The sequence below is a fragment of the Gracilinanus agilis genome, chromosome 2, assembly GCF_016433145.1.
Source record: "Gracilinanus agilis isolate LMUSP501 chromosome 2, AgileGrace, whole genome shotgun sequence".
Lineage (NCBI taxonomy): Eukaryota > Metazoa > Chordata > Mammalia > Didelphimorphia > Didelphidae > Gracilinanus > Gracilinanus agilis.
The window spans coordinates 290627783-290652011 of NC_058131.1; the positions used below are offsets into that span (position 1 = coordinate 290627783).

General features: G+C 42.8%; 1 protein-coding gene across 2 annotated transcripts in view; it reads right to left on the minus strand.

Moving 5' to 3' along the window:
- Window positions 1–215: 215 nt before the first annotated feature.
- The window catches only part of SLC12A3 (solute carrier family 12 member 3), a 52170-nt gene continuing 28156 nt past the window's right edge, over window positions 216–24229 (minus strand). The window contains exons 17-26 of one of the 2 annotated variants that reach the window (XM_044664132.1): window positions 23973–24113; window positions 22756–22862; window positions 19346–19428; window positions 19189–19260; window positions 18503–18604; window positions 17009–17120; window positions 12647–12733; window positions 10793–10928; window positions 8449–8516; window positions 216–1504 (exon numbers count right to left, since the gene is read on the minus strand). In XM_044664132.1, the coding sequence (XP_044520067.1) occupies window positions 1363–1504; window positions 8449–8516; window positions 10793–10928; window positions 12647–12733; window positions 17009–17120; window positions 18503–18604; window positions 19189–19260; window positions 19346–19428; window positions 22756–22862; window positions 23973–24113 (1050 nt within the window). In that variant the 3' untranslated portion in view covers window positions 216–1362. The remainder of the gene's footprint in view (window positions 1505–8448; window positions 8517–10792; window positions 10929–12646; window positions 12734–17008; window positions 17121–18502; window positions 18605–19188; window positions 19261–19345; window positions 19429–22755; window positions 22863–23972; window positions 24114–24229) is intronic. The other variant, XM_044664133.1, reaches the window with a different exon arrangement.

The following is a 24229-nucleotide window of genomic DNA, read 5'->3' on the forward strand; positions in this document are numbered from 1 at the left end:
CCTTTAATTTTCAGGATTACTAATTTGGTGTTTAATTGAGGATTTCTAATTTATTCTTTCCTGATTTTTTAGTTGTATACCCAATTTGTTGATCTGCTCTTTTATTGATATAAGCATTTAGAGATATAAATTTCCCCCTAAGTACTATTTTTTCACTGAGTCTTGCTTGAGGACAATTTTGGCCTTTTGTTATCACCGCACTCTGAGTCTTGTCATTTGCTTTTCTTCCTTTCTGTTTTGTTACCTCTGCCATATGAATATGTCCTCCAACCTTATCCCAGATTTCTCATCACCCCACCAACATTTCTTTCCATGGGCTCTTTAAATATCTTGCACTGTCATCTTTAGACTCCTTTTTCTTTGCTTTCCTCCCTTTATTCTGTTAACCCAAATTCTATCATTTCTTAACAATCACCAAGACCTTATAGCTTCCTCCTTTCTTTGAGACAGTCAAGCCACCATGCTAGAATTGGGTATTTTCCCAAAATAAATTAAGGTCAAGGAACAAACCCAAATGAGAATTCATTGGCTGAAAGATCACTAGAGAAATAATGTCATAGAATTTCCCAGCATATTGATTTAGAGCTGAAAGGTACCTTAAGAGTCACTCAGTTTAGCTCCCCTCATTTTACAGGTTAGGAAAGTTAAGTGACTGTTGGTCCATTCTGGCATTAAGAGATAGAGTTGGAATTTGAACCCAAGTTCTCTTGACACCAAGATCATCATTCTTGCCACAATACCAACACCAAATTCCCCAAACCTTTGACTAATTGGAAGTGGCCCAGCTGAGATTTTCCTGATGCCAAAGCACAAGGAATAGGTGAAAATATTTTTTCAAAAATGCTAACAAACCCTTAAGTAACTCTGACCCAGGAGCTTTGCACGGAGATGAAGTTATGGATTTAAAATAGCTATAATGATGGCCAAATGAAAACTTCAAAAAGAAAATGTGGGTCAAGATATTTTTCCCCTTCCTTATGATCAACCTAAAGCAGGAGGCCTTGACCTTAAGTCTGTGAACTTAAGTTTGAATATTTTTATGTCAACATCTCAGTATAATTGGCTTCCTTTGCAATCCTATGTATTTTATTTTATGTATATAAAAACTTTATTCTGAGATGGGGTCCATGGGCTCACCAGACTGCCAAAGAGGTCCATGGCACAGAAAAGGAGATGAGATCTAAGAGACACATTAGCTAAGGGAAATAAAGTTGAAACAGTGCTTGGAAATCTGCTTACTATGGTGTCACTGGTGTCTGCTTACACTGTAGCAGTAACATGAATCCTCGGTGTCTGAGAAAGAGGGCCAGCCAGTTCCCACACATGGACAGCTGGGGCGAGAGTTGAGGCCCAGTCCTGGCCTTATTGGCAGTAAAATGTCAGAACATTTTCTTGATTTCCTCTGGTCAGGATGACAGGAGGTCTCAGATCCTGAGAGAGAGTTTCCAGCCAAGCCATGTACAGGGAACTCGGGCATTTCCCCTTCCTTCCTATTGGCAAGGTTCTGCAAGGCAGGAGAAAGCAACAGGAGGGGAATTACTGACCTTTCCCCATTTATTCCCAGTTTCCTACTTAGTCTTCCAGTCTGGCAGCTGGTTTATTGTCCCTTCTGGAGCCCAACCTTGGGAAGATCTCTTCTCTTTCCTAATCTACTCACAACTTACCTTCAGGAAGACCTTGTAGACGAATCCCAACTGTGGGTCAACATCCCTTTCCAGGCACCCTCATCCGTAGCTCGGTGAAGACCTGGGGTGTTTCTTAGCTAGTTTTTTCTTGTTCTCCACCCCCAGCCCCCATCAAATGTAAGGCCCATGAGCTTAAGAGCTGAGTCTGCTGTCTCCTTAGCGATGCCCCACATTCAAATCATATGATGCTCTGCAAAAATCATAGGAAGCTGCCAACAGCTCAGAGAGAAAACCCAGATCTCGTTTGCCCTGCGGGCTCCTAGTTCCTCTGGACATCACCAGGGGAGGCAGTGAGGTGGCTCAGTGGATAGAGAAGGAGGCCTGGAGGTGAGAGGTCCTCTTTTCAAACCTGGCCTTGGATACTTCTTATCTGTGGGACCCTGGACAAGTCATTTAACCCCAATTGCCCAGCCCTTCTTCTGCTTTGGACCTGATACTTAGCCTTGATTCTAAGGCAGAAGGGGATGGGTTTTAAAAGGGGAAAAAATATTGCCAGGGATGTAAGTAGTAGCTGATAGAGCTCTTAAATGTCTTTCATTTTAACTATCCTTCTTGCCTTTTCCTTCAACAGAGAATATTCAGCCACATGTATAAATAAGCTTTTTTAAAAGTATTGGTGTCCTAGCAGCCCCGTGGCCCTTGTTCAAAATTGTTCTCAAAAAATAATCATTTCAGCTTCAGGAAGATGTTAGCATTGCTGCATAGATAAGATTGATCTAATTTGTTGGAGGAATTGGAGAATTTGAGCAGGCCAGGATGTTTCAGGCCTTCTGCCCTAAGCCCCTCTTCCCTGGTGCTACAGTGCTTGAAGTTCTGTTGTTAAAGATTCTTTATTTAGAGTCAAGTCTTCTCCCCTCCAGTCACATCTCCTTGGACAAGAGGGAGCCGATAGGGTGCAGGCTCGTGAGAGCACCGATTGAGAACGAAGGACTTTAGAAGTCGGCTAGTTAAACCTCTTCTTACAGATGAGAGCTTTGAAACTATTAGCGTTCAGAGGCTCGTAGCTATAGAGCTGGAAGGGACATCAAACTCCATAATTCTATAGATGAGGAAATTGAATACAAAAAGGGCTTTAATGACTTGCCTAAGATCACACAAATGATGGACTGAAATTTGAATCCGGGTCTTCAGACTGATTCTAACACACTTTTTTTAAGCCCTCACCTTCTGTCTTAGAATGAATACAAGTATTGCTTCCAAGGCAGAAGGGCAATTAGAACTAGGCAATGGTGGGGCAGCTGGGTAACTCAGTGGATTGAGAGCCAGGCCTGGAGATGGGAGGTCCTGGGTTCAAATCTGGCCTCAGACACTTCCCAGCTATGTGACCCTGGGCAAGTCACTTGACCCCCATTGCCTACCCTTACCCCTCTTCTGCCTTGGAGTCAATACACAGTATTGATTTCAAGACAGAAGGTAAGGGTTAAAAAAAAAAAAAAAGAACTAGGCAATCAGGGGTAAGTGACTTGCCCTGGGTCACACAGCTAGGAAGTAGCTGAGGCCAGGTCAGAAATCCAGACATCCTGTCTCTAGGCCTGGTGCTCCATCCACTATACTACTTAGCTGCTCCTTACTTTAATATTTTGTACATGAGGCTGCCACTGACTATGGCCCTGGACCATGATATTTAGCCCACTCAGAAACTCTGAGCAGTCATATAGAACTAAAGAATGTATCCATTGGAATTGTAGATACCAATTTGATATTTGGCAGTATATTTTGAACTTGGACCTTTTAAGTTCATTTAGAACCAGTGTATTTCTAAATTATTAGTAAATGGTGGGGGCAAGGAGGGAGGCAGCTAGGTAGCACAGTACATAGAGCACCAGGACTGGGTTCATATCTGGCCTCAGACACTTCCTAGCTATGTGACCCTGGGCAAGTCACTTGACCTCAATTGCCTTTCCCTTACTACTTTTCTGCCTTAGAACCAATACTCAGTGTTGATTCTAAGATAGAAGGTACGGGTTTTAAAATAAAAGATAAAATGAAGTAGGGAATGGGAAACTATTTTCTTGTCATATCAAATTTCCAAATTGCTTCCTTTCATTTAATTTTGAGGCAAACAGATATCAATTCATTTGGAAGACAGAGAAGCTAGGTTGAAGTTCTGACTGCCAACCTTGGGTTGTAATCAATCAACCAATAAATGAGCATTCATTAAATGCCTACTTTGTGCCAGGCAAGTCACTTAGGCTCTCTGGGCGTCCATTTCTTCCACTGTGTGTAGCAGAAGTGAGCTGAGAACTTCTGATCAGTCTGATAAGACCTCTCAGCCCTCTATCCCACATACCCGATTGAAATTTCCTTTGTCAAAAGGGGAAACATCCAATTAGGGGCTGTTCTGTGTGTCTACCAAGCTCCTTTCCAGTTCTAATCTTGAAATCCTATAATCCAATTCACATATCAGCCAGGGGATCTTTATGTTCTTGCCCAGGAATGTAACCCAAGGAGTGTGGCCTGATCCTTAGAATGGAATTCCCTTTCCTCTCCTCCCTAGGCAGAGGAGTGGCTCTCTTATATAGTCAGCAGAAAAGTACTCAGGCCATGGGACCATGAAAAATAACCTCAAGGGCAATTTCCCAGCTCTAATGCCTCTGTTAAGGCAATGCAAAAAATTTCCTCATGGCTATTTCCAAAAATTAGGGAAATAGGTTTTATTATGTATTGAGAATCAAGACTCTACTTGGCCAAAGCCATTTGTGCCTTAGTTTTATTGCCTGTAAAATGGGGTGAAACTCACCCTTCTCACTGAAACTCCTAAATGGATGAACTAATGATCAGAATTTATTTTGGAACCAAAAAAAAAAAAATGAGGAAAGTTCCTAATAATAAGTTTCCTTCAATACTCAGCTCAAGCACCCCCTTCTTCATGAAGGATTTCTGTATTTCCCCCAGCAGTTTGTACTCTCCCTTCCAAAATCATATTGTATCCATTTCACATATATCCTGAATAGGACTTATTTACTTATGTAAATATGGCCCCCGTTAGAATATAAGCCCTTTGAGGGCAGGGACTGTTTAGTTTTTGCCTTTTTATCTCCAGGGCTTAGCATGGTACAGAGTAAACAGAGTTTAATGTTTGTTGATTTATTGATCAGTTGATTGATTAATTTTGTCTCCAAATTCTTGCAAATTAGATTCTTTCTGTGAAATGACCCAGAATCACAAAGGAAAAGTGTAGAATTTCTCTCTCTGGAGATAGTAAAGAAAAAGCTTCCTGCTGGAGGGTTCATCAGCCATTACTGGTGGTGATAGCCAAAAAGATAGGTCTATGGAATGTGACCTCCAGGACCTCCAGGACTGTGGATAGAGGCTTCTCCTCCCAGAAGAAACTTGTTCTACAAGCATTTGGACACTCACGCCCATCATTCAGGTGACTGATTGCCAAAAAGCTTGAAATGGAGCTCCCAACCAATGGGATATTGACATTTGGGATAAAGACTTACGGCTCTTGGATTGGATAACTGGCTCAAATTTGGGGGACCAACAAGTTTAAATAAAAGCAAAATACATAGGCTATAATTTTGAATGTCTATAACCATATGCATGCTACCTGAAGAACTTATGTGAATCTACCACCTCTGGACAAACTCCTTCTGGGGTAGCTCATGTGCTCTGTGCTGACTGAGCCTCAAATCCTCTGCCTGTTTCTCTAGGCATAGCTCCCAAAGGACTATACCAAATGGAGTAGCCTAGGGAGAAATTAGACTGGGGATGACTTTAGACAAGTCACTAAGAATGCGCCGTTCATTTCAATCCATTTGAAGGAAGCAGGCTGAGCACAATCTATTCTGGGAGGCCAGGAGGCACAGTCTCAAGGCATTCAGGTCACCTTTACCCTTTATCTTTAACTTTCACTCCCCAAGAAATATTGTCATTATTCAGTCATTTTAGTCATGTCCAACTCTTTGTTGGGTTTTCCTGGCAAAGTTACTAGAGTGGTTTGTCATTTCCTTCTCCAACTCATTTTACAGATGAGGAAACTGAGGCAGTCAGGGTTAAGTGACTTGCCCAGGGTCACATAGCTAGGAAGTGATTGAGTCCAGATACTCAAGAAGATGGATTTGAAATCAGAAAGATGAATCTTCTTGACTCCAAGACTGGCACTGTATCTATTGCACCACCTAGTAGCCCTGAGAAATATAGAAAGTGTTCGCTAGCCTACAGAGAAAATGCCTTGTTTCCCTCTTGGATTCCCAGATTCAAAGGATTTATAACTGAAAGGGATCTCAGATAACATGTAGTCCAACTGCATCATTTCATATATGATGAAACTGAGGCCCAGAGATATGAAATAATTTGCTTAAAACCATACAATAAGTTTATACTATTACCACTGATAATAATAATAATAGCTAGTATTTATAGAGAGGCTTTTAAGGTTTGTTAAGAACCGTACAAATATTATCTCATTTTATCTTCCCAACAATTTTGAGAGGTAGGTGTGGTTATTAACCCCATTTTACAGATGAAGAAACTGAGGCACACAATGGTTAAATGACTTGTCCAGAGTCATACAACTAAGATGTAATTGAGGCATAATTTGAGCTCAGGTCTTCCCAACTGTAGGTCAAGCCTTCTATCCGCTGTTCCACTTAGTTGCCTTGATTTAAATCCTACTTCTATCACTATTGTGACCTTAGGCCCAGTTTTCAGTTTTCTTATCTGTAAGATGAAGGAAATGGGTTGGATAAGAGGCTTTCTCATCTGTAAAATGAATAAACGGGATTTGATTAGATGCCTCTAAAGGCCCTTCTGACTCTAAATGCATAATACCTCAAATTCTGCTTTATTTTCTTCTTAGGTCCTACCATCACCCACAAACAACAACAAACCTACTCTTTTCCAAATAGTAATCATAATTACACCAAGATAATAGAAGATCTCACGTAAATTTTTCAGAGTTTTTCATATTGATTAGGTCTGATTTGGTAAGGAAGGAGATGCTGAATTAGGGGCCCATTAGGGCAGTTGCAAGATCTGGGATCTCAAGGTCAGTCACTAACCCCCATCACAGGGACCGCAGATAAGGTGTCCTCTTCCTACTATACCCCCATGTCCCGCCATGTCTCTGTATTACCTTACAAATACATCTGTCCAATGCTCTAACTCCCTCCTCCCAAGAGAGTTTGCCTCATTCCAAGCCCAAGATAGAACTGCACATAATTAGAGAATGCAAGGCTTTCCAAAATTGTATTCTCCCAACTCCTAAGAACAGATGCCATAAGATCACAGGTTTTAGAGCTAGAAGGGGCCTTGCAGATCATCTTTCCCACACATATCCAGTTTTACAGATGAAGAAATGAAAGCCCAGGGAGGTAAAATAACTTTCTTAAGGTCACATAGGTAATAAATGGCAGAACCAAATCAAGGATGCATTTGTGAGCAATGGGACCTTGGATAAGGCATAAACACCTGGTTGACTCTATGTAGATTAAAACACCTGCCTAATATTAATGTCATTTTCCCCAGAATCAAGGAGAAATGACTCAGAAATTGAGCCAGGAAGCTATTGAAATATACAGTTTGTGTGTCGCCTGAGAGCTCTTTCGAGGGCCTTAGCTCAAGGGAAAAAATATAGAAGAGGCAACTGTTTGGCAATCTTCCCAGCAGACTCAAGCTGGCAGTTTCCAGATGGATCTCTCTGGTGGTTCTGGTGGATCTTCCCACTCATCCATTTCTGGACTTTCCCTCAGGCCTGTCTTTCTTTTTTTAACTCTTACCTTCTGTCTTAGAATCAATATAAGTATTGGTTCTAAGGCAAAAGAGTTGTAAGGGCTAGGCACTTGAGGGTTAGTGACTTGTCCAACTAGGAAGTGTCTGAAATCAAATTTGAACCCAGGACTTCTATCCACTGAGCCACCTAGCTGCCTCCATCTCAGGCCCCATTTAAAGTGGTTTATCCTACTCTGAACTCCAATCATGAATTGTACTCTTATGCATTTAACAAATTCATTCTATTTTGAATTATGTAATTATCTTCTATCTTATAATATTGTAATAGACTGGAAGGTTCTTGAGAGGAGGGAAATTCCATATCATTCATTTACTCAGTTCCTCCAGTACCTAGCACTGTGTCCTACAGAGAATGGGTGCTCGATATGTGTGAGTGAATTGACCCAAAGAGGTTTAGAACAATTGAGCTGGATACAAATCTCTGACTTTCAAGGGCAGCTAGGTAGCTCAGTGGATTGAGAACCAGGCCTGGAACCAGAAGATTCTGGGTTCAAATCTGGCCTCAGACACTTCCTAGCATTGGGACCTTGGACAAGTCACTTAAATCCCAGTTGCCTATCTCTTATCCCTCTTCTTTCTTAGAACCAGTGCTTATTATTGATTCTAAGACAGAAGGTAAGGGTAAAAAATAAAATCCCTGACTTTCATCTGATATGATGAGACAGGACAAAAGTGATAGGATGAGGAGATGGCTCAGCAAAATGTACCTTTTCCTAAATGGGATCCCCTACTGGAATATATTAGGATAACTTTTTCCCACCTATGAAGCTGATTTAGTGGGCAAAGAGAAAAGAGAGAGAAGAAGTAAAAACATTGGAATCAGTGATTCTGGAGCCCCCAGGGAGGGGCTTATGGGTCAGTAAATCTGGTTGTAGTGTGCTGTGATGAAATTTGGGATAGATAACCTCTCCAGCAACACTTTGGAATCACCAACTGATCATGGCCCACCATGCCTTGAAGGCAAGGAGATGAGTCTTTCCTTCCCTTGCTAAGGACAAGCTTCTCAACTTGGTTGGGCTTGACTTACATGACAATGAGAGCAGCATCTCGAGAGTAATCCAGTAGAATCTCATTCAGTCTCACCTGCCGGAGGGACTGAGGGAAGAACAAAAGTCATCAGCACCCACAGAGTAGACAGCAGCCAATCCAGTGGTGTCTCTATCTTATTTCTAAATGAAGATTTCTTCATCTGGTGTCCATGAATTTGTTTTAATTTGTCTTTAATTTTGATAACTACATTTCAATAGAATTGGATTTTATAGTTTTTATTTTATAAAAATATTTTATGAAAAATGAATAGTATTTTATGCATTTAAAAATAGCATTCCCCAGCTGAACAAATTGTGGCATATGATGGTGATAGAATACTGTTGTGCTATAAGGAATGATGAACTGCTTGATTTCTATATGAACTGGAAAGACCTCCAAGAACTGATGTGGAGTGAAATGAGCAGAACCAGGAGAACATTATATACAATAACTGAAATATTGTGATGATCAGATGTAATCGACTTTGCTACTAAAAGCAATGCAATGATCCAGGACAACTCTGAGAGACTTATGAGAAAGAATGCTATCCACATCCAGAGAAAAAACTGTGGGAGTAGAAATGCAGAAGAAAACACATGGTTTATCACTTATCTAAATGGGTATGTGATTTGGGGGTTTGGGTTTTTTTTATTTTAAACCTTTACCTTCTGGCAGAAGAGTGGTCAGGGCTAGGAAATGGAGGTTAAATGACTTGCCCAGGGACACACAGCTAGGAAGTGTCTGAGGCCAGATTTGAACCTAGGATCATCCTGTCTCTAGGCCTGATTCTCAATCCACTGAGCTACCCAGCTGCCTCCTGGGGTTCTGGTTTTAAAAGATTACTCTGTTACAAAAATGAATAATATGGAAATAGGATTTGAGTGATAATGCATGTATAACCCAGGGAAATTGCTTGTCAACTCCAGGAGGGGGAAGGAACAGGGGAGGGAGACAACATGAATTATATAACCATGGGAAAAAATTTAAAAATAAAATTAAAAAAATAGCATTCCCTTTTAGTTCAGGCTTTGCTAGATTGCCAAAGAGGGATGTTCTGTTAAAAAGGTTAAGAACTCCTGGTTTAAATGAGTATGGTCTCTCTGGTCTCCTGGACAGAGAGAGAAATTTCAGGACAATCTGGAATTTAATTTCCAAACACCTTCTTCAAGAAGGTTTTCCTAATTGACCCCTGTAGACTCCAATTTCTCCTTACTCAGCATTGATGTAACTGGTGAAGTATATTAATGTATTATTATTTTTTTTAAACCCTTACCTTCCATCTTGGGAGTCAATACTGTGTATTGGCTCCAAGGCAGAAGAGGGGTAAGGGTAGGCAATGGGGGTCAAATGACTTGCCCAGGGTCAAACAGCTGGGAAGTGTCTGAGGCCAGATTTGAACCCAGGACCTCCTGTCTCTAGGCCTGGCTCTCAATCCACTGAGCTACCCAGCTGCCCCCTGAAATATATTCATTTAAAGGTTTGGTTTTTTGTTTTTTGTTTTTTTGTATGTGGCTTTGGATATATATTTTAAAATTCTGAGTAAGGATCCCATGTCCCCAACTGGACTATAAGCTTGAGTTGTGACCAAATCTTATATCTCTCTTATTTGCCCCTTCCCCTAGTACCTAAGAGAGGTGTCTGGACCCCGAGAATGATGGATAAATGTTGTTGATTAATTGTCTAGAGCAGTGATTCCCAAAGTGGGTGCTGCCGCCCCCTGGTGGGTGCTGCAGTGATCCAGGGAAGCAGTGATGGCCTCAAGTGCATTTATCTTTCCTATTAATTGCTATTAAGATTTAAAAAAAATAATTTCCAGGGGGCTAAATAATATTTTTTTCTGGAAAGGGGACGGTAGGCCAAAAAAGTTTGGGAACCACTGTTCTAGAGGGAAGATTTTTAGGGTTGGGAGTAATAGCCATCATTTTAGTGGAGCCACTAAAAAGCAGAGAAGGCAGCATTGGATTGAAGCCAGGAAACCTGGATCCTTGTGCTAGCCCTTTGGAGCCTGGGGTGAATTGCTTTCTCTTCCCTGGGCTAAGGAACCGAGACTTTCCTAAATGATATCAATCATCTCATTCAACTCTAATTTATGATTCTGTTTGATTCTCCCCCATCCTATCATGTACACAAAGGAGAAAAGACAAAAGGAGATGTAGGGGTCAAGTGAAAGGTGAACAACAAACTTGGTGGCATGGCCAGATCTGTGCTGTCCTCAACCCTGCCCTGCTAATTAGCTCCAGATGCCCTGGTGGCAGGGAGGGGGAGAGGTTCCTGGTTCTCCACTTGCCCTTTTTTTTCTCCCTGCAATATTACCCCCTCAGAACTGTCCTTGCCAACCATACCTTCATTTTGTTCCTATTGATCTCCTCATCCGAGATCTTCCAGGGGCAATCACGTCTCATCTCACTGACGGTAGCCTCATCCTTGAAGCCATCATTCAGGCGGAAAGGGGCAATCATGTCCTCAAAGCGCTTGGTGCTGAGGGTGGAGAAAAGAAGGTGAGAAAGTGCCTTCACTGGGTACCAGGTAGGAGGAGGAGGCTGAGGAGGGGGGATAAAAGAGAGGGGAAAGGAAGAGGGGGGAAAACCCTTTACCTAACACCTACAAGGTACCAAATGATTTACAATGACTACATTATTTCAATCTCATGACTACCTTGTAAAGCATGTCTTGTTATTATTTTCATTTTACAGTTGAGGAAACCGAGACAGACAGAGGTTAAGTGACTTGCCATGGCTCACCTAACTAGCAAGTGACTGAAGCCAGATTTGAACTTAGGTTTTCCTAGTTCCCAGCTGGGTGGGGAAGTGGGTAGAGCGCCAGGCTGATGAGTCTTCCTGAGTTCAAATCTGGCCTCAGACATTTAATATCTGAGTGACTCTGGGCAAACCACTTAACCCTGTTTGCTTCGGTTTCCTCGTCTATAAAATGAGCTGGAGAAGGAAATGGTGAATCACTCCAGTGTCTCTGCCAAAGGGTCCCACAGAGTCACAACTGAACAACTTCCTGACCTGCAGGCTTAGGACTCTCTTCACCAGCCTCTAATAAGACTTCAGTACCATGCCACCACGGTTATCAGCTCCCAACAGATCCTGAAGCGTTCCTTCCACTCTTCTTCCCCGAACGCCAACAGCTGGCATGAGATGTAAACATGGATTGTCCCATCTGCTCTTCCTAAGAACCTTGCCATGGAAGTGCTCCAGGTAGTAGCATTCTCATTTTACAGAAGTGAAGTAAGCTGCTTAAGCCCAGTGGGACTTCTGATCCCAGTTTTTTTTTTTTTTTGGACTACACCCCAGGTTACCTCTCTTCTTTGGCCTTTCTTGACTCTTCCTCTCAGTTCAGTGTTCAGACAGAGAAGAGTAAGGAGTGGAAGGTGAGGGTACCAGAAGGCATTGCTTACATTACAGGAGACTCATTTCTGAAAAACTACGTAAATCAGTTTTTTAACTGGATCTTATTTTAAATGCTGGGTCCAGAAGGAGGGGTAAGGATGAAACAGGATGGAATGCAAATTAAGGGAATCAAAATGAAAAGTTTCAAATAAATAATAATTCCTATCTAACGGATATTTTGTTTAAATTTAGACTTCCAGTAATGTCAGCTTCTCCATGGGTCTCCTGTCTTGCCCTCGCTGGAAGTTCAGCAGCTGTACATAGGCCAAATCCTACTTAATAAATGCTTAGAACGTCCATCAAGCTTCAACTCTAGGTGTGTCTTGGAGAAAAGCCTAGGCAGGATTATTCAGAAAGCCAGAAGGAAGCCACAAAAAGCCACAAAACCTCATCACCATAATAAGTAGCTTCAAATACTTGTTTTTCCTTCCCTCTTTCTTTCAGAGAAATAAAAAAAATTGCCAGGTTGGAAGGAATCTCAGTGGCCTTCTCATTCAACAAGGACTTGAAAAAGAATCCATAATATAACACATCTAACAAGTGGTCCCCCTCCTTAGAGAGAGGAATCCCACTAGATAATCCATCCCACTTTTGTACAGCTTTGTTAGGTAACCCCTAGGTCAAGTCTTTCTATCTGCCCTCTGTAACTTGTCCAGGATTCTAAGAAGCTGAACCTCACCCCTGAGAGAAGATATGCAAACAGTAGAATCCCATTTGAGACCATCTGTCAAATGGGCTCATTGTCCCTATCTATGTCTACCATTCCCCCTTTCCCAAAACTCCAAAATACAGAGAATTTACTGTTCTGGCCGAGGCTTCTGATTGATGTCAGGAAGGACATGAACTTCATGGAATCCTAGACGGAACTTGCTCAGAAGTGAAATAATTCTGTAAGGCAGATAAAGATGGATTTGTTGGTTTATTTGTTTGTTTTTCCCCCAATCACTTGCTAAATAATAAAAATAACTTTAATTTCTATAGTGCTTTAAAACAAATTTACAAATAGATTTTACAATTTACAATTACAAAGAGATTTATTTGTAATAACCCTATGAAACAGGTTTTATTAATTCATGTATCATATCATAGTTTTTCAGAAACAGTGGTGATCACCTGCGTATTTGCTATTGTTCAGTCATGTCTGATTCTTCATGACCTTTTTGTGGGTTTTCTGGGTAAAGACACTGAAGTGGTTTGCCATTTCCTCCAGCTCATTTTACAGATGAGGAAACTGAGGCAAACAGGGTTAAATGACTTGCCCAGGGACACCTAGATAAAAAGTATCCAAGGCCAGATTTGAAGTCAAGAAGATGGATTTGAACTCAGGAAAGATCTATCCGCTATACCATCTCGCTGCCCAATAGGGGCTGGAACTTGGGCTCAAATTCAGGTCTATCTGATTCTACATCCATTACAATCCTTCTTATGAAATTTTAAGAGCAAATCTCAGTCTCCCCACCTTCTTATGTCCTTCACCTCATAGCTGAGGCTGTGCATGTTTGTTCTGAACACCTGGCATTTTCCAAAGTATGAAAAGAAGACATAAACCCAAAAAAAATTCTCCACCGTTCCTCAAATAGAAACACACTTGGGTTTCAAGATAAGCAAACACTGAGTACCAGAGCTTTGAGTTTGTGATGTAAGGCTTAGTCTGAGGAGAAATCTCCCCACGATGTGATTTTTGGGGTGCTTGGGGTTGCTAAAGAGTTATCTCCCGAGGTGCTTGCAGCGTGCCCAGCATCGTGAAGGACACCAAGGACTGGAGGGACTTAGAATCTTCATGGGAGAAGGAAACTTCTCCCCACGAAACAAAAAACATTGGAGTTTTTTACTAGGTGGCTCGGATTTTATGTGCTGTGGGCATTTAGAGGAGGGAGGAATCTGTGTAAGTCAGGAAGGATTCGAAGAAGAAGTGAGGGTCTTGAGCTGGGCCTGGAAGGGTGGGCAACATTGGGATTGATGGAGGAGAAAGAGTAGGAAGGTCACCCCAGATGGAAGGAGCAGTTCCAGGAATGGCACAGACGGGTGAGACGAATCGCTGTGAAAGAGACTGGCCTGGTAGAGAGCTGAAGGGTATAAGTTTACACAAGTGTAATGGGGGAGATGGATCAGAGAAGGCCTTCAAAGCCTCCACGCAGGCGAGCTCTACATTGTTTAATTTGTTCACGTTAAGGAAAGTATCTAAAAAGAGGTGACGAGGAAAAGGAGAGGCCCCAGGGATGCCGGCCTAACTAGTGCCACTGAAGTTAGTGGATGGAGGAGGAGGCCAAGGAGGGAGGGTGGAAGCTGCCAGAATGACTCATCCCAGAGAGCCTGCTAGTGTTGCTTATTACTTTCTCTGAAAAATTATATTCTTTGCTCCACTCCATTGCTTATTGGCTTTTACCAGACTGGAAGGAAGCTCTCCAACCAGGTGTGACATTTACTCTCACACACGGATGATATCATTTCTTTTCTTTCTTTCATTTAAAAAAAAAAATTCTTACCTTCTGTCTTAGAATCAATACTGAGTATGGGTTCCAAGGCAGAAGAGCAGTAAGGGTGAGGCATTTGGGGTTAAGTGACTTATCCAAGGTGACAGAGTGAGGAAGTGTCCAAAGCCAGATTTGCACTTAGGACCTCCTATCTCTAGGCCTAGCTCTCTATCTACTGAGCCACCTTGCTGTCCCTTCTTTAAAAAATTTTTTTATTTTTATTTTTAGGGGCAGCTGGGTGGCTCAGTGGATTGAAAGCCAGGCCTAGAGACAGGAGGTCCTGGGTTCAAATCTGACCTCAGACATTTCCTAGCTGTGTGACTCTGGGCAAGTCACTTGACCCCCATTGCCCACCCTTACCACTCTTCTGCCTTGGAACCAATACACGTTATTAAGTCTAAGATAAAAGGTAAGGGCTAAAAATTTTTTTTAAATAAAATTATTTATTTTTAGGAGTTTAAAAAAATTTTTTCGAGTTTCAATTTCTCTTCCTACTTCCTTCCTTCTCCCCATCTCCCCACCCATTGAAAGGCAATCAGTGTGATATCTGATAGAATTTTATGAACAAACTTCACCCTCCCCATCTTCCTGTGTTCTTTAGCTCATAGCAGGGGTGGTGTATTGGGCATCTGGCATTTTCAGAGGTATGAAAAGGAGATCTGAAACCAAAAACAATTTCTCTAACAGGAACAACTTGAGCCTCCAATAATCAGACATTGAGCAATGGAGTCTCTACCATGAGACAGCTTCACAGGTGAGATCTCTCCAGGGTCTGGCTATTTGAGAGACTGAGTTGCTGTTGAAAATAGCCTTAAAAAAGACCCCTTACCTTCTGTCTTAGAATCAATGCTGTGTATTGGTTCCAGGGCAGAAAGGCAGTAAGGGCTAGGCAATAGGGGTGAAGTGACTTGCCCAAGGTCATACATCTAGCTTCCTAGGACTTCCCTTCTCCAGCCTGGCTCTCTATCCACTGAGCCACCTAGCACCCCCTTGTGGTAACCTTCTGATTGGTTTCTCTGCCTGAGGTGTCTCTCACTCCAGGCAATCCTCCACTCGACTGTCATATTGATCCTTTCCTTTCCTTTCCTTTCCTTTCCTTTCCTTTCCTTTCCTTTCCTTTCCTTTCCTTTCCTTTCCTTTCCTTTCCTTTCCCCCTTACCTTCCAACTTAGAATCAATACTGTGGGGATGAAGTGACTTGCCCAGGGTCACACAGACAGGAAGTGTCTGAAACCATATTTGAACCCAGGCTCTCCTATCTCCAGGCCTATCATATTGATTTTTCTAAAGCATGGGTCTGACTATGCCATTCCCCTAGTCAATAAACTTCATTAGCTCCCTATTACTTCCAGGATCAAATATAAAATCTTATGTTTGGCTTTTACATCCCTTCATAGTTGGACCTTTCTTATTTTTTCAGTCTTCTTATACTTTATACTCCCCTCCAAGTACTCCAGTGATCCAATGAGACTGGCCTCCTTGCCATTCCTTGTGTTAAAGTTAAATGAAAAACTCTTGGTTCTTACTTTCCATAGAGTTTATCACTATTACTTGAATAGGGAACAGCTGGGTAGCTCAGTGGATTGAGAGCCAGGCCTAGAGATGGGAGGTCCTAGGTTCAAATCTGACCTCAGACACTTCCTAGCTGTGTGACCCTGGGCAAGTCACTTAACCCCCATTGCCCAGCCCTTACCCCTCTTCTGCCTTGGAGCCAATACACAGTATCGACTCCAAGATAGAAGGTAAGGGTTTAAAAAATATATATTACTTGAATAAAGAAGGCAGACAAATAGAAATTAAAAGCCTATTTCTAATCTAAGCACATGTCTCTCCACATGGCTATCTCTCTCAGCCACAGCCCTCCACCTCCGCCATCCAAGGAAACAGAGAGAGAGCCCTTCCTGGCATCCCCTCTTTTATTTCTTCCCCTTTACCCTGGATCCTTTCGAGGTCATTGTCCCCAGGTCATCTCACCTGTGACCTATGTTTGGCGTGATGTCCAGTCACGGACACAGGTAAGACCCCGGGAAATTCCCTTCACACACCTTGCACAAGACATTCTATTTCTCGGCTCCAGGCATTTCCCCTGCATGTCCCCCTTGCCTGGAACTCTCTCCTTCTTCATCCCTGCCTTGTGGCTTCCTTGGCTTAGCCCCACTTTCTGCAGGAAAGCCCTCCTTCATCTTAGTGCTTCTCCTCTGAGATGACCTCCGATTTATCCTCTCTATATCCTGTTTACACGTAGTTGTTTTTGCAGCTTGTTTCTCTGTTAGATTGGGAGCTCCTTGAGAGCAGGGACATTTCTGGGGGCCGGTGCCTGGTACCCGTATTAGGTGCTTCATAAATGCTTATGGACATCATTTGACTTAAACAACCTTAGACTGACTTGCATTGAGGTCAGGGGTGTGCTAAAGGCAGCTCCACTGTTAGATTTTCAGTGTGAGTACTCAGAACTCATACGTTGACAAATGCTACAGGTCAGGACTTGATTTATTGTCCAGTCTTATGAAACTGATGTGTCCTGAATATTTTTTTTTTCAGTGAGTCGGCTGTGAAACATCTGTCAGCGTGCTTTTGCTTACAGCCCAACGGACGGTGTCCTAGCTGGGTCCTCGAGCATCTTTGGATACCCAAACATAGAGGGCACCAGTAAATGACACTGGAGATGGCTCCCTCCACACCTTACTTACGCCTTTCTCTCTTCATCCATCCTGTTGATCTGGCCCCCAACAAACACTCGGATCTTACACTTGTTCCACCTCTTCTTTCGACCAAGGAGATAAGGAATCAGGAGAGTGAGGCCTTGCCAAAACAAAAGATGCATCAAAGTAGTCAAAAGCCCATCAAAGCCCACTTGCCTCTGCTGAGTCACAGTATTTTACTGCTGCCTGTGATTCTTCTACGTGGATGTTATCATCCAATGAACAACCTTTAGTGGAACATGCAGTTCAAGGGACGGAACCAGGTGCCTCATTAAAAGAAAAACAATGGCAGTTTGTCTGACAAGGCAAAGAAGGTGACATAGTGGAATGGAATTCTGAGGCATGGAGACCAGAGTTCTAGTCTTGGGCCTTGATACCGAGTCACTTTTGACCTTGGGTGGTTAACTTCATAGAATTATAGAATCATACAATGTAGACAGCTAGGTAGTACAGTGGAGAGAGCATTGGGCTTTGAGGCAGGAAGACCCAAGTTCAAATCCAGTCTCAGATATTTGCTATGTGTCCCTGGGCAAGTCACTTAACTTCTGCCTCAGTTTCCTCACCTGTAAAATGGGGGTAATAATAGTATCTACTTCCCAGGATTGTTGTAAGGATCAAATAAGCTAATATTTGTAAAGTGCTATCTGTATAAATGCTAACTATTATTAGATATGGAAAATATCTTAGAGACTTTACCACCCCCAACCCATAGGTTTCAGTTCCTTCATCTGTATAAACAGGGGACGACTGGGAGCATGGGGGAGGGGACTCCAGGACTTTGGATGAGTTAGTCCCTTTCACTTCTAAAATTCTACAATTCTATGATGTTTTGTTATCAGTGCATTTCTGAGAAGATAGAGAATTGACTAGATCTGGGCCACAGTGCTCAGAGTTGTAGTGGACCATTAGAGATCATCTGCTTTTATTTATTCCTATTTTTATTTTATTTATTTATTTTTAAACTCTTACCTTCCATCTTAGAATCAATACTGTGTATTGGTTCCAAGACAGAAGAGTGGTAAGGGCTAGGCAGTGGGAGTTAAGTGACTTGCCCAGGGCCACACAGCTAGGAAGTATCTGAGGCCAGATTTGAACCCAGGACCTCCTGTCTCTGGGCCTGACTCTCAATCCACTGAGCCACCCAGCTTCTCCCATTTCTATTTTTACAGCATAAGATCAAGATGTACAGAGAGGGAAACTAATTTGAAATTTCATAGCCAGTTACTAGAAGAATCAGAACAGGAAGAATCAGCAGGACTCTGGATTCTCAGTGAGACCCAGTGTAGGATTCGTAGACCAATATCCTTTCTACTAGAGACCATTGTGTCTCATGAAGGATCATGTCAAGGACATGGTTAAAATGGCCCCAAAGATGGCAACCCTCTGATCCCCCCCACAATTATTAGGGAATAGGGGATGGCCAGGGGACACACAAGAGGGGATCATGCTCAGAAATCTCCTGGTGCTTTGGAGGTTACTGACCTCCATCATCAAAGAGCCAGTAGATATCAATGGTCTTCTTGCCCTGTTCCGACTGGAATATGGTGCTAGCTTGTTCTTCAGCCACCAGGACCTCTGGATTCACTAGAAAAGGATGATAGGTCAGCCACAAGACAAGCCACACAGCTCTATGATTGGAGGACAGGTTGCTCACTCACCCTTCTCCATGAGCCTCTTCTCCTTTCCCTTTTTTTTTTAAACCCTTACCTTCCATCTTGGAATCAATACTGTGAATTGGCTCCAAGGCAAAAGAGTGGTAAGGGCTAGGTAATGGGAGTCAAGTGACTTGCCCAGGGTCACACAGCTGGGAAGTGTCGGAGGCCAGATTTGAACCTAGGACCTCCCGTCTCTAGGTCTGGCTATCAATACACTGAACTACCCAGCTGCTCCCTTCTTTCCCTTTGGTAGAACAAAAAGTACCACCCCCCCCATCCCCTGCCCCTTGATCATGATTTTATTGTAGGTTATAGAGTGAAATTAGAACTTTCCTGGTTCCCAAAAGCTGGTATATTTTGGAATGGACAAGTTTGTCTCTATCCCTTTCAGTGACCTTTTTTCAACCTTGCCTCTAAGGAACACGAGTGAGAATGCAGCCTAGGCTAGTCAGCTCACTGCCCCATAGACTGACAGATCACTGATGGCTAAATCTTAGGGGGATTGATACGTACCACTGACAGATGGCCTTGATCCATTGACTCTGGCTTCCTTCTGGTCTTCAGTTGGGTCAAATACAGGATTAACTACAAGAAAAAGAGAGCAGTGTCCTGGAACACAGATTGCCCATGATAGCCTGAGAATGGCTGAGATGCAGAGAACAGCACTTACTGTGGGCTTGCATCACTTCGGAGACGTTGAGACCTTCTCTCATCCTCATCACACACACACCATAGTTGAAATCAAAAGCATCACTGGGAAGAGAATAAACACAGTCTTGCCCACTGTCTGTACCTTGAGTTCCTCAAATCAGGAAATTGGCACACACCTCTTATACTAGTTGAGAATCTAAGTATCCAGAAAACCAGTGTCATAGACAGGGAAGGCCTATGTCTTGGCATAGTAGGTAATGGCCCACTTGGTATCATTAGAAGGTTATTTGCCCCCAAACCTGCTCTTTATCTGACTGCCTCTTTGATGGAAATTCTCTCCTTAGAGAATGCTGGAGGCTGAGCTAATGAATCTCTAAGGTCCTCTTCTAAAATGCAGGTGTCATTGAGAGGAGAAAAACATAGTCAGTCCCCAGTGATTTGTTGTGATTGAGTGGATCAGATTTGCCTTCTTCTCAGTGCAAGGGGAGCCAGTGTAATATGGAGCCACAATATTTGGAAGGCAAGGGGAGACTGAGGGAGAAGGAAAGGAAACGAGAGAGAAGAAATTCCTTCCCTTCTTTCCATCCATCCTTCCTTCCTTCCTTCCTTCTTTCCTTCCTTCCTTCCTTCCTTCCTTCCTTCCTTCCTTCCTTCCTTCCTTCTTCCTCTTAAATTAATAAAATCATAAATTTAGAGCTGGAAGGGATCATAAATGTCAAGTAGGCTACCCCTCTCATTTTATAATCAAGGAAACTTGCAATTCAAAGTTAAGTGACTTGCCAAAATCACACAAGTAATAATGAAAGAGCTAGGATTTGAATCTAAGTCCTGGGACTCTAAATCCAATTTTCTTTCTAATAATTCTCAAAAAGCAGGAATGTCTCTTCTTACCTGGCAATAACAACAACAATAGTAATAATAACTAGCAGTTAGATAGCACTTTAGGTGTGAAAAGTGTTTTAAATGTGTTAACTCCTTTAAAAAAAATTCTTACTTTCTGTCTTAGTAACAACTCTTCAGACAGAAGGGCAAAGGCCAATCAAGATTAAGTGACTTGCCCAGAGCCACACAGCTAGTAAATGTCTGAGGCTAGATTTGGACCCAATACTTGCCAACTCCAGGCCTGGTGTTCTAGGCACTGTGTCACCCAGTTGCCCTCGTTTGAACCTCTTGACAACTTTGGGAGATAAGGGGTATTATTATCTCTGTTTGACAGAGGATCAAACTGAAACACAAAGAGGATAAGTGATTGCCCAGCATCACATACCTAGTTAAAGACTGAGAGAAGATTTGAACTTGGGTCTTCCTGACTCCAGGTGGCTATTCACTGAGTCACCTACCTGGCCCACAGAAAATGCTTAATCAAGACAACTAGACTATTCAGGACCCAGGGTCCATTGCTACCTTCAATTAACTAGATCAAATTTATATTCTCCTTTATGAGGGTACAACTGGCCTTGGAATGAAGAATGGTCAGATTTAAGGACTGTCTCTGATCTAATCTGGCTGTGTGACCCTGGGCAAGTTCCTTAACCTCAGTGCTCTAGGTAACTCTCTAAGACAGTGATGATGAACCTTTTAGACATGGAGTGATGGACCCCGACCCCTACCCCACCCCCTAGACCAAGTGCCATTGGTGGAGCCTGTGAGAAGTGTCCTCAGTGAGTGTTGAGAGGGGGAGGGGAGTGGCCTGAGCACTCTGCTCCCCTCCAGCTCTGCCACCTGTGAGCCACTCACCTTACCCTCTGTGTACTCCCACTGACTACTGGGGGAGGGGAGAATGTGAAAAAAATGTCATCAGTCATGTGGAGAGGGGGAGGGGAGCAGCTCTTCCCAAGGCCCTCTGCCTTTCTAGTAATAAATTTGAGGGGCAGGTAGGGCAGTCACGTGCCCACAGAGAGTGCTCTGTGTGCCATTTTGGCACCTGTGCCATAGGTTTGCCATCACTGCTCTAAGACTATAACTTATTTTTTTTAAGAATATAACTTATGGAGAAGGTATTGACCTAAACTGGTAGGAGGTTCTTCACTGGGAATTCTCTATGCTAATCAATCATTAAACATTTAAGTACCTACAATATGAGAGTCACTGTGCTAAGTTCTGGGGCCAAAGAGAAAGGAAAAAACTCAGCCTCTCCCCTTAAGGAGCTCACAGTCTAATGGGTAAGTTAATGTACAAATATAGACAAGAAAATGCTTATTTTATAAAATGGAAATAATTAACAGAGGGATGATACTAGAACTAAGAGGGGTTAGGAAAAGCTTCTGGTAGGAGATAACATTTTGGTTGGGGCCTCACAGGTCCCATCCCTATCCTTTTCATTACAAAGTGTTTTCAAACCAATCACTTCATTAATCCTCTTATCCCCTGCTCCTGCCCAGTCCAAGGTAGGCAGTGCTGATATCTTACTCTCATTTTATAGTATAGGAAACTGAGGATGAGAAGTTAAATGACTTGTCCAAGGCTGCACAGCAAAATGAGGAGTCAAAATGAGATCTCCTGTCTCGACATCTACTCTTGTATTCTTTCCACTAGACCTCACTGCCTCTCTTAAAGCAAGGAAGAGGGACAGCTAGGTAGCAGAGTGCCAGGCTGCTGGGTTTAAATCTGGCCTCGGATACTTTCTGGCTGCGTGACCCTAGGCAAGTCACTAAACCCTGATTGTCTAGCCCTTGCTGCTTTTCTGTTTCAGAACTTATACTAAGGCAGGAGGTAAGGGTTTTAAAAAGGAAAGCAAAAAGCAAGGGAGAAAAACAAAGTAGAATGCAGAGGGTTTTGTTGTTGTTGTTGTTTTGCTTTTTCAGGGTCAAGAGACCAACTTTCAAAGGTTTTTAGGTCTCCATCTGTGAGCCTGGCCAAAAAGCATTGAAGGACAGAATGATAGCCTCACCATTAAAGCCCAAATCATACTAGAATCGTTGAATGTTAGAGGGCTTTGGAAACCACTTAGTCTGACCTAGTCATTTTACAGGGGAGGACACACAGAATCCCATGGCTAATGAGGGAGAAAGGAAGGCAAGAACCCAATGCTAATCTCCATGTGCTACGCTCCTCTGGCTCCAATTTGCCATTAAGGCAGGAATGTGATTTGGATGTTTTAGTTGAGAGGACAGATCTGTGGATTAGTCTTGAGATGGCTCTCAAATTAAAATCAGAAGTGTGACCCATTTGCCAAACGTGGCAGGCTTGGAAGTCTTAACTGCAGAGGCCCTCTGCATGATGGCTTAATGTCAAGTATAAAGCGAGAACAGAGGAGATAGTGTGGGAATTTTCTCCCTTTTTCTGCCCATGCCTAAACAACCTTCAGAATCTCTCATCTTCTTCTGGCTTATACTGGCCATCTTCCCTCCCCACTGTGGCCTGGATCCAAGGGGCTGGTGGGAGAGGGACTGCTTCCCCTGAGGTCCTGAGGGAGGCACTTTGACTCACTGGAGGATCCCGATGTAATCCTCCACCGTGGCCGGGTGAGCTGACTGCCAGTTCTTTTTGTATCCAACCACCAGAACGTTGGGCTTCATCTTCCCAAGACCGGCTGCCTGTATTCAAGGAAGAGTTAGGAAGAAAAAAAAAAGGAAGAGTTATCGAAATAGAGCCAATTCACCATCATTCACATGTGGATTATTGGCTTTGGGGATTACTGGAGACACATTGTATAATACCCAGTTGGCCACACCAATACTTCCTTATCCCTGTAAGCTCTGAATGTGACCATAGGTTTACACAACTATAAGCTCCACATATAATTATAAAATTATGCAAGTCATCACATAGGTAGCTCAGTGAATTGAGAGCCAGGCCTAGAGATGGAGGTCCTGGGTTCAAATCTGATCTCAAACATTTCCCAGCTATGTGATCCTGGGCAAGTCACTTAATCCCATTGCTTAGCCCTTCCAGTTCTTCTTCTGCCTTGGAGCTGATACACACTATTGATTCTAAGGTGGGGGAAAAAAGTCATCACATATGTCCCAGAGCCAGACACAAAAGACTTTTGGATTATCTCTGAGACTCAGTTTCCTCATCTGTAAAATGAGATTTTTAGATGATTTCTAAGCTCTCTTCCAAATATAAAGGCTATGATCCTTGCTCTGCTCCTCTAAATTCATACAGGGAATTCTCTCCTATGGGAGTAGGGACCATTTGTGTCTTATTTGTCTTTGTATTGCACCCAGCACTGGGCTCAGCACAATTAAAAGCTGACTCAAATAATGAAGTCAGCACTTGCCTCCCCAAACACTCAGCTCCACTGTTCCCCATACTGAGCTTTTCTGCCTCTCCCAAAATTCATGGGAACCTGAAGCAAAAGCATCTCTAAATGAGACAAGGAAAAGGGGCAGACTCAAGTTTGAATTTGCTAGCTGTGTGGTCCTAATTAAGTCACCTGATCTCTCTGAGCCTCAGTTTCCTCATCTGTAGAATGAAGAGGTTGGACTTGAGGACCTCCATAGACCCTTCTGACTCTACATTTATGATTTTATGAAGTAGAGATCCTATTATAAGAGTGGTGAGAATCCGGGAAGAACTTCCTCACTGGAAAGAATGGAAGGAATGCTAGGATATGGAATGGCTATGGAATCTTTAGAGAAGGTCATGCAGAGCAAGCTAGACCTTTATGTGTTAGGTACAGTTGGGGCTCTCAATCACTTTACCTGAATTAGAATCTGGACTCCACTCCTCAAGTCTTCTGCAATCACATCTGAGTAGAAAGCCTTGATCTTCCTTTTGTTCAGCCACTTTGTGTGTCCATTGGAGATGAGCCGGAGCTCTGGCATCCTCTGTTTTCGAGGTCCCTGCCATGAGAGTGCGAGACAGAGCCACACACAGAGAATCAGGGGCTGCTGTCTCAGAGAACTCCACACTAGTTCAGGGCTGGCCAGCGTCTACAGCCCTGCAGACCACCAGCAAG